At 38.7% G+C, this 15,140-nt stretch overlaps 1 protein-coding gene across 1 annotated transcript in view; it reads right to left on the reverse strand.

The window, feature by feature from the left end:
• Positions 1-15,140, reverse strand: part of LOC123247628 (aryl hydrocarbon receptor-like) — a 64,547-nt gene that overhangs the window by 20,233 nt on the left and 29,174 nt on the right. The window contains exons 3-4 of the mRNA XM_044676575.1: positions 11,108-11,220; positions 2,241-2,330 (exon numbers count right to left, since the gene is read on the reverse strand). Of these exons, the coding sequence (XP_044532510.1) occupies positions 2,241-2,330; positions 11,108-11,220 (203 nt within the window). The remainder of the gene's footprint in view (positions 1-2,240; positions 2,331-11,107; positions 11,221-15,140) is intronic.

Genomic DNA, 15,140 nt, shown 5'->3' on the forward strand with positions numbered 1-15,140 from the left:
TATATATATATATATATATGTATATCCAGATTTGGGTAAGGATTAGGAAGTAGACTAGGATCTAAGCTGCCTCCTTGACCTAGGATTTCTAGTTTATCTTGCTTATTCTCTGAAATGTGTGTATTTATTTGAAGATACCTGAAGCTAGATGTTTTTCTTGCTTCCTCTGACTATTGATGTTCTCTCCTCCAAATGTTTGGGCCTCTCCACTGACATTCTGTTTCCTCTGTAGTATCTTCTACTCTCTGTGATATCTGGTCAGTTAGACCTGAGAGGGCAGTTTTCTCTGTCCATCCTTCATTTTCAATTTGAAACTCTCTTGACCTAACAATTCAGGTTAATATATATTTTTGTTGCCTTTTATTAGGTGAACTGTGTCCCTAGAAAGGAGCTCATCATTCCTACCTTTTAAACTGAGGTATGGAAATACAAATCCCACTCCAAGATGCTATCTTCTCAAACAGCTATTTACATCCCAAATATGTCACTCTCTTTTGAAGCCTCTGCCTTGCTGTAGCAATAAAGAAGATGCCATTCATGAAGCTGCCAAAACCTTCAGCCTCTCCTCCAGAATTTCTTAAGCTCAAGAAACATTTTAAGGCTCTTTCTAGTAAGATCATTCATTTCTTTCAGCAGAAGAGGGTCTTTTTCATCATGTTCGACCAGTTGAATTAAGCTCTCTATCAAATCTCTCTGGACAAACCTCAGGAAGACAGCTGGCCTCTTTGCTTTTCCTGTCAAGCTAACAGAAGTCATCCTGGGTGACCTTCCGAAGGAAGTCCTCAGTCTCTGGTATTTGTTTCTTCTTTTTCAGACTCTCCCTCATTGATCCCACCTGAATGTAACTGACTACAAAGATGGTGTCAAGCAACTCTCTCTTCTGGGGAGTCTTACTTTCTGCAGTAGGACTCTAAGGGTTTGTACCCCAGATTTGGCTTCCCTTGGAGAATGGACTCTAGGAGTTTCACTAGTTTTGTCTGCCAGGAGTATATATGGAGGGGGGATGGTGATGAAGTAGCTGCTGAGGAAAATATTATGCCTTGATTGGTGTACCATTTCACATGACATTTCAACCCAATTTAATGATGCTAATATAAATGAGTGATTCTTGAGAGCCCAGAACTTAATCACAGGAAAGGGCCTGAGGGGTGAGATAGCAAACTAATTATAAAAATATGATCATGGGAATGGTCCCTTTGCAAAGTATGACCAAGCCTCTTGAATTAACCAGAAGGGATGAACAAGGAAAGCTCATGCCATTTGAGTAATGTTTGAGAGTCGATTGGGTCAGTTCTGGCCAAAGTCAGACTTCAAAATGTTCTCATGTCCTATTCAGACACATGGGAACCATGGAAAGTGCACCCTGGAGAAGGAGAGGCTTGAGAAGCCACATGGAAGAGGGAACTGCAAGCACAAGCAGAAATATTTGCCAAAGAGAAAGGAGACAGGGCTCTGATAAGAAGGCTGAGAGTTAGCATAATCTCTAAAAGACAAAGTAAACATTTAAAATAAAGAAAGATAAACAGGCTTTTATTTTGTCTTTAGAAATTGTGTTAACCTTAGGCCATTACTAGTCAGAATCCACAATTGGAAATGCATTTGGGAGGAGGAAATAGAGAGTCTCAGGCATTTTCAGAGAAGAGGAAAACAGAGAATAAAAGCCAATTACGTTTGACCAATGCCCTCTCTCCAGAGCAAGGTTCAGAGTTTAAAAAAAAAAAAAAAAAAAGAATTACAGATCCTGTGATGAAATGTTCCAGAACAGAGAAGCAATGTTTAAATCGGGAAACCCACTGAGGCCATGATGAGTCAACAGAAGAGGGAATGGGGATGAATGGAAGTACAGGAACCATCCTGCTCAATGTTCTGCCCTAACACTATCCCAACTCCAATTTTTCAGAGAGCAGTTTCAACTTCTTGCTGGGTTTCTGGTTGATGAAGTCATTCCTTAAATACGCTATTGTTTGTCACCCTTTCCTAAGAATACTGTTGTTTTTAAATCCTTCTCTTCCTTCTTAGAATCAATACTATGTAGTGGCTCTAAGGCTGAAGAGTGGTAAGGGCTAGGCATTGGGGGTTGGTTAAGTGACTTGTCCAGGGTTGTAGACTGTCAGCTTCTCTCTCAGAATGAAATATGCTATGTTTTCAGTGGAAATAAATATTTCATGTCATAGAGTTGACTGGCCATCCAGAATTCCAGGCTCTGAAGGAGCAAAGGTTTTAGTAAGAGGAATACTAACCTGATGGAATCCCAGGTAGTCCTGGATAGTGTGAGAGGAGTAAAAGATTAGCCCCTCAGAAGTAACCACCAGCACAAAACCATTCAAGGCCTGCAGAAGAGAGAAAAAACAGACAAATTCAGGATCACAAAAGTTTCTCCCTCATCTCTGGATTCATATACTTGAGCTACAAGCATTTATTAAAAACCTACTCTTTGTCAAGCGTCACGTTCAGCCCTGAGTGCACAAAGCAGAGAAAGAAAGCCCCAGATCCCTCTTGGAGCTTACAGAATCTTCTTGACTAATAGGGAGAGGATGTATTTCCCTACAATGCTTCCCCTTGCTACAATTCATAGGAATCAGAGAACTTATAATTAAAAGGAATCACCTTGTTCCAACCCTTGAATTTTAAGGATGAAATGCTTGGAGCCTAGAGGTAAAGTGAACTGAAATTCTCAAGATCTCTCATCAACTTAGTGGCAGCAGCAGGATCCCAACCCAGAGCTTCTGACTCTTTCTAGTTCAGTGCTCCTTCCATGGAATTACATGGACCTTTCAGAGGGGCTTCCAGCCTCTTGGATGGATAATCTATTCGGGGGTAGAGGGAGTTACATGAAGATAGGGAAGCAAATTGCAAAGGAGGAGAAAATGAGGCTGAGATGAAATTTGCCCTGGTGGAAAGACAATTCAAAAAGGTAAGATCATAGTGTCCACTGAACATTCATTGATGGGAATCCTGCTTGCAATTCCATTGAAGCAAGTGGATATTTATCAATAATAATGATAATGATGATAGCAGCAAGCATTATAACAAAGTTTACTAAGGACTTTAAAAATATCATCTCTCTGACTCTCTGTGTCTTGCTTGTTCTCTCTCAACAAAAATCAATATTAGTTAATGTAATGAGCTTAAGTATTCAATAATACAGATGATACAGGTGAAGGATAGGGGGCTATATGGTGGGAAAATCTGGAAATTTTAGGGAACTGAAAACTCAAAGTAAATAGAATACTATAGTAGTCAAAAAAGGAAGGGAGGAAAGAAGGAAGGGAGGAAAGAAGGAAGGAAGAAAGGAAAAAAGGAAAGAAGGAAGGGAGGAAAGAAGGAAGGAAGAAAGGAAAAAAGGAAAGAAGGAAGGAAGGAAGGAAGGAAGGAAGGAAGGAAGGGAGGAAGGGAGGGAGGGAAAGAGGAAATATTCTTTTATTAAGTACCTACTATGTGCCAGGCACTGTGCTAAGTACTTTACAAAAATCCTCTCAGATTATATGGTTTTAGATATGTTATAATAACCTAGGAAAAGCCACTTCGATGAAGAAATGAATAATTGAATGAAGTCTTTATTAAATCCTTACTATATACAAAACACTGTTCTTTTCTTGACCTCATCTGTTAAATGAGGGAATGACTCTATGTGAGTCCCAAAGGTGCTTCACAGATCTTTGAAGAATAAAAGTCCCTCTGATTTCAGGCTTTATTCATTCAGTCACATCTATCTATCCAGCTGGAACAACAAACAGCTAGCACATAAAACCCACAAGAAGGGTTCTTGGATTCTTTTCTGATGGCTGGCTTATTTTTCTGCTATTTTCAGTCAAGTTGGCCTTAAAAGAGGCAAAGAAAAATAAAGAGGGGTAAGATGTCTTAATGCATGCTGGATGGCCATGGGCTGTTGGTGCTCTTAGGTAGTTCTCTTATCTGTAAAAATGGAGATAATACCCACAGATCCTTCCTCCCAGGGTTACTGTGAGGCTAAAGTGAGATGACTTTGCAGTCTATAATGTAAACATGTTAAAAATGGCAATTGTTTTTAATTCAAAGGCTATTGTTTTGGGATGAACCTTCTGCAATATAATTATTTTGTTGAGACCATTCTGTCTCTTCCTTCTCTAAACCACCAATAGGATTATTGGTCTTTCCTTTGCTAAGTGTCTTGGTCATTTTTTGGAATAACGATCTCAGCCATCATTAGTTGTTTTGTTTTGTTTTTCTTTCTGGGAGAGGGACATTTGCTCTTGGAAGCATTTTCTTAGGCTCCAAGCCAAAAAATAAAATAAATGATTGATGGGCTCCTGCCACTCTGGGATCTTGGGACACTTGCTTTTCTGTGCTATGTCCAGATTGCTCCAGGAGTATTTACATGGCACGCAGCTACTCTGTTTACTTAACCACACAGCAGGCATACAGACTCTGAGTGTGATATGTGTGAAGGATGCAAAATTTGTTTTCCTGCTGAGAAGATTTTCCATGGATATTTATTCTAGGGTAGGAGAAATCATACAGATTCTCCCCTCCCCCAGGATTTTCACACAAAGTCAGTCACTAAACAACCTACATTTGACCTACTCTGGATTTATTAAGGGAGCAGTTAGGTACTTTTTAATAGGATTCTCCTGCCTTGTCCTGAGCTAGAAGGATTACATTGGCTCAGGAACTCAAAGGCTTCTTTGTGTCAGGGGTCCTTTATCTGGAATCTTTGAAATTCAAAATAAAAGGATGAGTATATTTCAATTATTATTGAATCCATTAATTCAATAATACAATTATCAAAATTAGCATTTTCAATCTTCTGTATTTAAGCTATTTAAGAACATTCTTCTGAGAAGGTGTCCATGGGTTTCACCAGGGTATCACCAGACTATTACTTGCCAACGACACATAAAATGTGAAGACCCCAGCCAGGCCTCATCTTAGTCTTGTACATGTGTTTCTCTCAAGAAGCTACAGATTTTTAGGTAATTCCTAGAAAGCATTTCTTCATCATCCAATTCAGTGGTTAGTGATCACTCACTTCAATTGTGGATAGTAAATAGTGGAGAAAAAAAATTCACAAACACAATATAGCTTGCCATACTGACTTCCCTTTTGGACTCTTCATGCCTTTGAGCATTCTGTCCTCCATGCCTAGCATACAATCCCTCTCCTACCAATTTCCAGGATCTGTCAAAGCTCTTCTCAGGTGCTACCTTCCACGTGGATCCTCTCCTGATCCACCCATTTGTTGTTTCCCTAATTTGTTTGGTTAGGGAACCTGAGGAGGGAATCTGAGAAGGAAGAAACTAAATATGAATGAAAGTGTGTAATAGCTAGGTAGCACAGGCATGGCTATCAACCCACTAATACAGGCAGGGAAGCCCATAGGTGTGGCATCCCTAAGTAATGTAGTACTGACACCATAACCCCTGCTTCTCTCTCTCTCTCTCTCTCTCCTCTCTCTCTCTCCTCATCTAGTCCTAACAGGTCTAGGTATGGAGAATGGAAGTTAGTCTATGTGCCATCATGGTACTACAATTCAACTCTTAAGGTCCTAGAGATAATCTCAGTATGGAATAATACATTGCTCTTATTCATTGCTACATCTCTTGTGATTCCAACAGTGTGCTTTCTATTTTCACAAAATTAGTCCCAATGACAATATTAACACTTAATTATGAAATATTTACTAAGCAAGAAAAGCAATAATAATTGGGTCATACTTTCCCACAAATGTCCATAGTGGAGAATGGGCATAGACATTGAAACCTTTCATAGAGTTCTCTTATTCTGTTCCTGGGGCAACTCACAATTCTGGACTGCAGGCCTTGATGCCTTTGGTCTCTTGAGAGAACAATCTGTACCACACATGACCTGCTGGTCAAGACTACTTCTCTGAAACTCTTGGGTTGCTAAATCAGTGTCAGACACTTTTAGCACAAAGCTACTCTTAACAGGGTCCTGATAAAGTGTTAACCTATTTCAGTGAAAAGCAATTCCATTAAGCCAGAAAAGTTTAAAAAAAAAAAAAAACCTCTTCAGATGTTCTCTTGGGGCTCTAAAAAGTTTCTCCCTCTCAATCCAGAGATGGCTTGTTCTGGGTAGTGGAATCTAATACTGTCAGTCACATGAGATATTTCCCATTTCTAAAGATGTAGGTGGTGATAAAGGGCAATAAGCCTAGGAACTTCTCTTCCAGCAGCCAAATTCTGATTTCCTCCAATCAGCTTTCAGCATCTACTAAGAAAGGCAGCTACTAAAACTATCTGATTTTAGTCAGTATTCTCAGCTTACTTAATCAGAAGTCTCTTTTATCTTCTGATTCTTTTACTCTTTGCTCCTTTCAAACATCAGCGGGAAGTCTTCATCATCAGCTTCCCTCTTCAAATGGAAGCTAATGTATCTTTGGTGCCCAGCTTCTGACTCCTCCTGCACTTCGCTTCTGCCTGATTTCCCTTCCCCAAGATAGAAGAACCTCCCTTTATATTATTAATTCATTCCCGATGTTGAAGAACCTAAAGTTCACAATTCTATCACCTGTCATACAAAAATATACAATTTCTTCATAGGTCCTACACAATTCCTTGATTGTTTTTTAAGATTTAACCTTCAAAATTCTGAAAATAGTCCGTGGAAATGAGCTGGTGGCAATAGTGCATTGAAGAAATCCCAAGTTCATTTGCATGTGTATCTTTCAGCTGCCTTCAAATAGATCAGCGATTCCCAAAGTGGGTGCTACCGCCCCCTGGTGGGTGCTGCAGCAATCCAGGGAAGCAGTAATGGCCATAGGTGCATTTATCTTTCCTATTAATTGCTATTATTTTTTTTAAAAAATCAATTTCCAGGGGGCTAAGTAATATTTTTTTCTGGAAAGGGGGCGGGAGGCCAAAAAAGTTTGGGAACCACTGAAATAGATCCTCTCCCCATATTTATTTGAGGGGCAGTTGATATTGGCATATTTATTTTAACATTGGCCCCCTCAGATGCAAGATTGCACAATACTCATCAGAAAAAGAGAAGATGAGTTGGGCTGGTTGGTAGTTCATAACTGTGCTGAGGGATTAAGGATAACATAAAGAAGAATTATTCCATTATCATTTTGCTTTGTTTTTTCTCTGCTAAGAGGAGTGATTTTTAGAATGAGAAAGAACATAAAAAATGGTTAACAAGGGATCACAATTTCAGATAAAGAAATTCAAATCACCAGGCCCAGATGGACTAGATTACAGTGAAGTGAAAGGATAACTGTGACTTGAGTCTTGGGCAGCAATATTTACAAAACTATAAGAAACAGGAACAATATTAAAATACAAGAGAAGGGCAGAATTTGCCATGATTTTTCAAAAGAAGCAAAAGTCTGATATCAATAGGAAGGCAGAATTAGCTTCTATTTTTGTAACAATTCTAGGATACATTATTAAAAGGATGTTTAGAAAACACATAGAAAGGGAAACAATCAACTACATGGTGTCATCAAGAACAAATAAGGTACAGCCTAACAATTTCATTTTTTAAAAGCTGCACTATCAAAGAATTGGAAATGAAGAGGATGTTCATCATTTGGGGAATGGCTGAACAAATTGTGGTGCATGTTGGTGAATGAATACTATTGTGCCATACAAAATGACAAGCAAGATGATTTCAGAAAAAGCTGAAAAAATCTGCAGGAACTGATGCAGAATGAAATAAGTAGAACTGGGAGAATATTGTACACAATAACAGCAATATAGTGTGATGATTGTCTGTGAAAACTTGACTACTCTCAGCAATATAATGATATGGGACAATCCTGAAAGACTCATGGCAAGGAATGCTATCCACCTCCAGAGAAAGAACTGTGGGAGTCATCTTTCACATTAGTGTATTTATGATTTTTATTTTGCAGTTTTGGTTATGCATGATCATCCTTTTTTTATGCAATAAGACTATTAAAATAGAAACCACTGCCTAGCCGATGGGAGGAATGATGGACATCAGAATCACAATTTGTACTAGGTTCTAAATGTTATTTTATTCTTTAAAAAAAAAGATCCTTCAAGTTATAGCCTATCTTCTTTTGGTTTTAGACAATGTTTACTATATATATATGTGTGTGTGTGTGTGTGTGTGTGTGTACATGAATATAACATGAACATATACATTCTTTGTATCCTCAGCACTTGTGCTTTGAACTTAGCAAACAATTAATAAATGCTTACTTGATTGATTGAACCATCAATTATAATTTGATTTCATCAAAAATGTATTTGTTCTATTACCTTACTTTTCCATCACAAAACACACACACACACACACAGAGAGAGAGAGAGAGAGAGAGAGAGAGAGAGAGAGAGAAACTCTGCCAATGAAGTATAGCCCTCCCATTTCTTGAGCTAAAAACATTGGCTCCATGACTTTCACTGCTAATGGCAATTTGAAACCTTGACATCCAACCCCAGCCCACTTTCCCCAACTCACTAATGTAGAGATATGTCGGAAGTCATTAAGGTCTGGTGCGCACATTGTACCAAGCTCAGCTCTAGCTGCTCACCACTTCCCTTCATTGCTCAGGTCTGCATTTTTTCCCCTTCACTTTCCTTTATTCTGGATACAAATGGTCTTTCTTTTTACTGAGGAGGGCCCAGTGGGTGGGAATTTACTCCAGAGGTTAATTAGTGCCCCCAGTGCCTGGCCTTCCATTCATCATGCTGATCGTCAGCAGAAATGTCAGTGGCCAGATCCCAATAAGCCTACACTGAGATTGGATTATTTGACCTGAGTTTGCAATAAAGACTGTGATTATAAGTTATAGGACAATAGATCAGAGCTCAGAAACCAGCTATCCCAACCCCCTGACTTTTCACATAAGGGAACTGAGGCTAGGGGATGTGAAGAAGTGATTTTCCTAATGTCATCCAGGTAATGAGAAGTAGAGTCAGAAGTTAAACTCTGGTTGCATGGTCCCAAGTTCGGAGCTCTTTCCACTGTACCACAATTGGACTGTATCCATATAAAGTTGTTTTTAATAATATCTGCTAAAGTGAGTTTTTGTTTTTGGTGGTGGTGGTAGGGGTAGTATTCACGACCTGTGACTTCATCAGTTTGGGGATTCCTGTGGATGAGATCCCACCTATCAAACCAAGTCGTAACTCTCACACAATTTCATCTTAGAGAATTGCCAACATTATTGAGAGGATACATGACTAACTCAGACATAGCCTGTGTATTGTCAAAGATAGGATTTGAACTCAGATATCCCTGACTGAAGATCACTCTCTGTTCAATGTCACTTTCCCCATGATAAGGATAAATGATAAACAATACATCCACATACAGCAGACTCATGGATGTACAAGGATAGGTCATTGAATAATCCAGTTAAGAAGTATAATGGTAATTTATTTTTAAAGGGTCTAATTTTGCTAGAATCAAAGAATTTCTAAGTTGGAACAGACCTTGAAGGACACTTTGTCGTACCTGTCCCTGAACTGAAATCCTCTTTGCAACATTTCCCCACAAAGAGTTACCCAGTCTTTATTCAAAAGCTACCAGTATTAGTGACCATCCTTGTTCAGGTCACCATCTTTACTTCTGTCTTGGAATCTTTTTCTTTAACTCTTTACTTCTGTCTTAGAATTTATACTAAGTTATTGTTTCTAAGGCAGAAGAATGGTAAGGGCTAGGCAACTGGGGGTGGGGAGAGGTAAGTGACTTCCCAGGGTCATCCATCTTCCCTGGAAACTTGAGGTAAGAAATTTTCACTTATATTTTTGGGTAGCATAGTACTTGGCACATTTTAGGTACTTAATAAATACTTACTGAATGAATGAACAAATAAAAAAATGGTTGGACAGATGATTGAATGAATGAATGAATGAATACAAAGTACACAATTATGATCCTTGGGTTGGGCCAAGTCAAATGAAGTCAATTAGAACCTTAAGGTCAAACAGACTGAAATGTGAAGTATAATAAATAAATTAATAAGTAGATAAGTAGATAGATGGATGGAGAGATAGTAGATAGATGACAGATGGGGAGATGGATAGATAGATGGACAGATGGGTAGACAGATAGAAAGATAGATAGATAGACAGACAGACAGACAGACAGACAGACAGACAGACAGATAGATAGATAGATAGATAGATAGATAGATAAAGAGATAGATAGATAGATAGATAGATAGATAGATAGATAGATAGATAGATAGATAGATAGATAGATAGACAGACAGATAATCTTGGCCAGAAATTGCATGTTCATAATCTCTCTTGGCTTCATGATTCATGAGGACTAACTAATCAGGAAAAAAAAAAACTTGCCTAAAAATTCCTAGAATAATGCTATACTTTTGGACCCAGAAATTCCACTGCTAGGTCTATACCCTGATGTTGTCAATAACAAAAAGAAAAACTCCACATATATAACAAAATATTTATAGCAGGGCTTCTTTCAAAGCAAAGATTGGAAGCAAAGTAGAGTCCCAATGACCGAAAAATGGTGATGATGGAATATTGTGAGATTATAAGATATGATTAATATGATTAGTACAGAAAAGAATCAAAAGAATTATATGAACTGATACAAAGCAAACAGAATGAGCTAAACAATCTTTACAATAACCCTAACATAATCTGACTGCTATGAAATTATAGTGACCAAGCTTGGTCCAATGAAGAAACAAAGATACTTCCTTCCCCATTTTGAAGTGGGGGGAGGCTACAGACATGGAGCACTACCGATGTCTGACATTTTGCACTGATTAATTTTGGTGAGCTATTTCCCCCCAACCCCTTTTTTCTTCTCTGTTATAAGACACGGCTCTGGGGAGGAGGGAGGGATCCACGGGGAAATGTAGCTGATGTAAAACCAACAGCTATTGGTAAATTTTAAAAATATAAACCAAACAGGTCTGAGCCTATGATAGGCGAATCAAAACGCTTTGGAACAATAGTGTAGACCTGAGACTCAACCCCAGCCGCCCCCTTCCTTTGCTCACAATCATGCTTAATCTTACGGTTCTTTAGTTACAAAAGGAGGCGCCCCCCCCCCGTTAGGGAAAGCCCTTTAGGAATCAATAATGACTAAAGAGCAGAGCCATCTTTGCAAGCGTGCTAGACAGACTCCAACGAGAAAGCATGCCTGAAGCGTTAACCTGGAGGAGAAGTTCACCCTCGGGCACAATTCTGCCTGCCCGTCGCCAGCTTCGGTCCCCTTCGTGGCTGGGGCTTGCGGACCACTCCTTGGCGCAGCAGCTCTTCCGGGTGACTGCAGTGAAGCAAAGAAAAGTATTTCAGTGCTGAGCTAATGTTTACCGAGTAACTGCTGGGAATGTCAGCTTCTTTTACGCACGCCTCATTCACAGTTTGTGTGGGGCCAGACTTCTCCAAAAGGAAGCCGGCATTACATTACACACACAGTAGGTGCTCAGCACATGTCAGCTGGACGCACGGGCTTCCTGTTATTCAGCAGATGAGGGGATTGTTCCGGATGATGGGTTTCCCTGGCTCTTCTGTTTGTGGACAGGATATAGAGGAGAGATCTGCTTAAGAACATCATCCTTTGTGGATGCCACAAGACTAGGAACAGAGAAAACGCCGGCCAGCCTGGCCAGTGGGAGGAAGGATGGAGAGCAAAACCACAGTGTGCACTAGGTTCTAAATGTGATTTTCTTTTTAAAAAACAAAATGAAATCGTAAGCCCCCAATTCTCTCCTTTCCATTTCCACGGCTGCCATGCCAGCTCCTTTCCCTGTGCCTAAACCAGAGACCAGGCTCACCTCACAGTCAGTGCCCTCTTCTCCATACCACTCCCTTCCAAAGAAGTATATTCAACTGCACAGTCAGATGAGTATCTTTAAAGCAAAATTCTGTCACCTTTCACATCAAAAACTTCTATAGATCCCAATTGCCCATCAGATAAACGACCCAGTTCTTGGCCTCACAATTAGAAAGCAAAGCAAGGTGATCTGATGATAGGCTTTGTATCCCCAGCGCTGAGCACAATGCCTGGCACATAGTGGGCACTTCATAAATGTCTGTTGGCTGATAACACGATACACTGTAAATAGCACTGAAGTTACGGAGAAAGGAAATGAAGTCCAAGTCAGAATCTGATACTTTCTAGCTGTGTGATCTTGGCTAAGTTCATCAGCCTGCTTCATTTCACTCCCATTCTGGTCTTCACACCAATTCCTCCATAGAGAGTGGCTCAATAAATCTAATGACCCAGGGGCACACTCACCATTTCTGTAACTTTCTGGACTAAAAGAACCCTCCATATCCACCACTCCCTTGTGAGTACTGTCCACTCACTCCATTAGAATATGAGATTCTGAAGAGCAGGGATTGTCTTTGCTTTTTTATTTTTTAATTTTATTTTTATCACTAGTCCTTAGAGTAGTTGGACACGCAGTAAGTGCTAAAGAAGTATTTTTTTCATTCACTCACTCATTCATTCATTCACTGATCCATTTTTCACTTTCATTTATTTGAGGACCACTATCATATCTCTATTTTTAAAGAAATTATTTATTTTTGGTAATATTTAAAATAATAAGATATTCAGCTAGCTCCTTCCTTCTGTTCCCCTCCCTCCATTTGATTAAAAAAATGTCTATTTAAAAAACTTTTAGCTTCTGTCTCAGAATTGACACTAAGGCACAAGAATGGTAAGGGCTAGGCAACTGGGGTTGAGTGAATTGCCCAGAATCATATATCTCCCTGGAATCTTGAGGGCAAGAAATTTTCACTTATGTATTTGTGTCCCTGGCATCTAGCAAACTGTGGCTTACTTATTTCTATTTATCAGTTCTTTCTTTAGAAGTAGACATAAACAAGTTATTGCTCAAAGAATATTTCTGTTACTATATATATATATATATATAATGTTTTCTTGGTTTGGCTGCTTTCCCTCTTCATAATTCATGTAGGTCTTTCCATGTTTTTGCAAGATTAACCTGTTCATCATTCTTATGATGTAGTTGTATCCCATCACCATTATAAACCACAACTTGTTGAGCTATTCCCCAATTGATGGGCATCCCTTTAATTGCCACCACAAAGAGATCTGCTATAAATATTTTAGAACATATAGTTCCTTTTCCTTTTTCCTTGATGGCCTTAGGAAATAATAAGTTATTGCTGGGTCAGAAGTTTTATAACATAGTTTTATAACTCTTTGAGTATAACTCCAGATTGCTCTCCAAAATAGTTAGATCATTTCACAGTTTCACCAACAATATATTAGTGTCTCCATTTTTCCACATCCCCTCCAACATTTGTCATTTTCCTCTTTTATCATTTTAGCCAATCTAATGGGTGTGAGATATCTCAGAGTTGTTTTGATTTGCATTTCTCTAAATTACAAAGATTCAGAACATTTTTCATATAATCATACAAAGCTTTTGATTTGAAACTATCTGTCCATATGCTTTGGCCATTTATCAATTGAGGCTCATATTCTTATATGTTTGTCAAAATTTCCTATGTATTTTAGATATGAGACTTCTATTTGAGAAACTGTCTATAAATTTTCTCCCAACTTATTGTTCTTTTTATTTTGGGTACATTAGTTTTATTTGTGTAAAACTTTTCAATTTTATGTAATCAAAATGATTCATTTTGCATTTCATAATCTATCTCTTATTTTTATGTCTCTTGTTCAAATATTTTTCTCTTATCCATAAATCTGACAGATAACATGTTCCCTATTCTAATTTGCTTATAATATCTCTCTTTATACCCAGGTCATGTATTCATTTTTATCTTAACTTGGTAAATGGTGTAAGATATTGGTCTATTTCTAATTTCTGCCAAACTACTTCATATCTCTTCTGAATACTTTATTTTCCAGATTGAACATACTGAGTTCCTTTAGCTAATTGTATTACAACATGGCATATAGTCCTCTCACCATCCTATTTATATCAGGCTTCATAGTAATAAACAATTTTCACATACATTGTCAAACATGCTTATATCACCCTAATCCTTCAGGCTCACTTGAGCTTGGTATCTTCTCAAGTTATCATTCTCCTACCCTTCTCTTACCATTAAGTGCCAAACATCTTGGAGAACCTAAACTATGCCCACTGCTTCTACTTCCTCACCACCTACTATTTTCTCAATCAACTGCAATTTGGATTCTGGGGCCATCACATTGGATTGAAGTCAGAGGACCTTGGTTTTGGGTACAGGTTATCAAAAATATATTCTCAACAATTTCATCTATTTTTTACACTCTCCCTCACAAACTGAATTTATTGCCAAAACTTCAACAATTTTATTCTGCAGTTGACTCCCAGATGAGTAATGGTACACCTGACTTCTCCCAGAGACCTCTTGACTCCCAATTTCCCATCTCCATATGCCTCTATGATATCTCCACCTCATTCTCCCACCTCAAATCTCAGTCTATTCTTCCAGTCTCAAAGAGACTAATAATCTCACTTTATTAGAGTTTATGCAATATTCCTTTTCTCAAGAAGAGGGGGCCACTTCACCATAGATAAGAATTCCTGCATGGAGAGGAATAAGTACAATCAGCTTCTGTTCTACATTGGTTAACAGCCCAGGCAGTCTTTTGCCTTAGTCACAGATTATATGCCAGAAGCAGATCTTGACCTCAAGTCTTCTGGGCTGGAATGAAGACCTTCTGATTTACAACTGTAGCCTTCCCTCTGTGTTGCTTTCCTCCTTTAATTGTGAGGTGTTTGAGACTTGCAGACTCACTTTTCTATTTGTATCCCTAACATTTAGCACAGTGATTTGCATGAAGGAAGTCTTTATTAAGTGCTTCATTCATTTATTCATTCATTCATTCATTCATTCATTCCAATAGCCTTCAGGCTCCACGAGGGGGCCTTGCTTTATTTAAAAATTGCATCTCTAAGAGCTAAGTGTTGTAGACTGTACACAGCAGACTCAATTCACTTAGGGGCTTGAATTCAACAATCTTACTTAAGTTCACAAAAATATGAATTGTATAGAGCATAGGTTTTTATCCCACTTTCATTGATGAGGAAATCTAAACTAAAAGAAGGGATAGCTTGCCCAAGGCCACACATATGGTAAGTGCCAAAGCTCAGATTAAAACCCAGGTCTTCTGACTCCCAGCCCAGCGTTCCCTTGCCTTCCCTATGTCACCCCCTATTTGTGTCTTAAAACATCGAAGTGGAAAATCTGCTC

This window comes from Gracilinanus agilis, chromosome 4 (assembly GCF_016433145.1).
Source record: "Gracilinanus agilis isolate LMUSP501 chromosome 4, AgileGrace, whole genome shotgun sequence".
Classification (NCBI taxonomy): Eukaryota; Metazoa; Chordata; class Mammalia; order Didelphimorphia; family Didelphidae; genus Gracilinanus; species Gracilinanus agilis.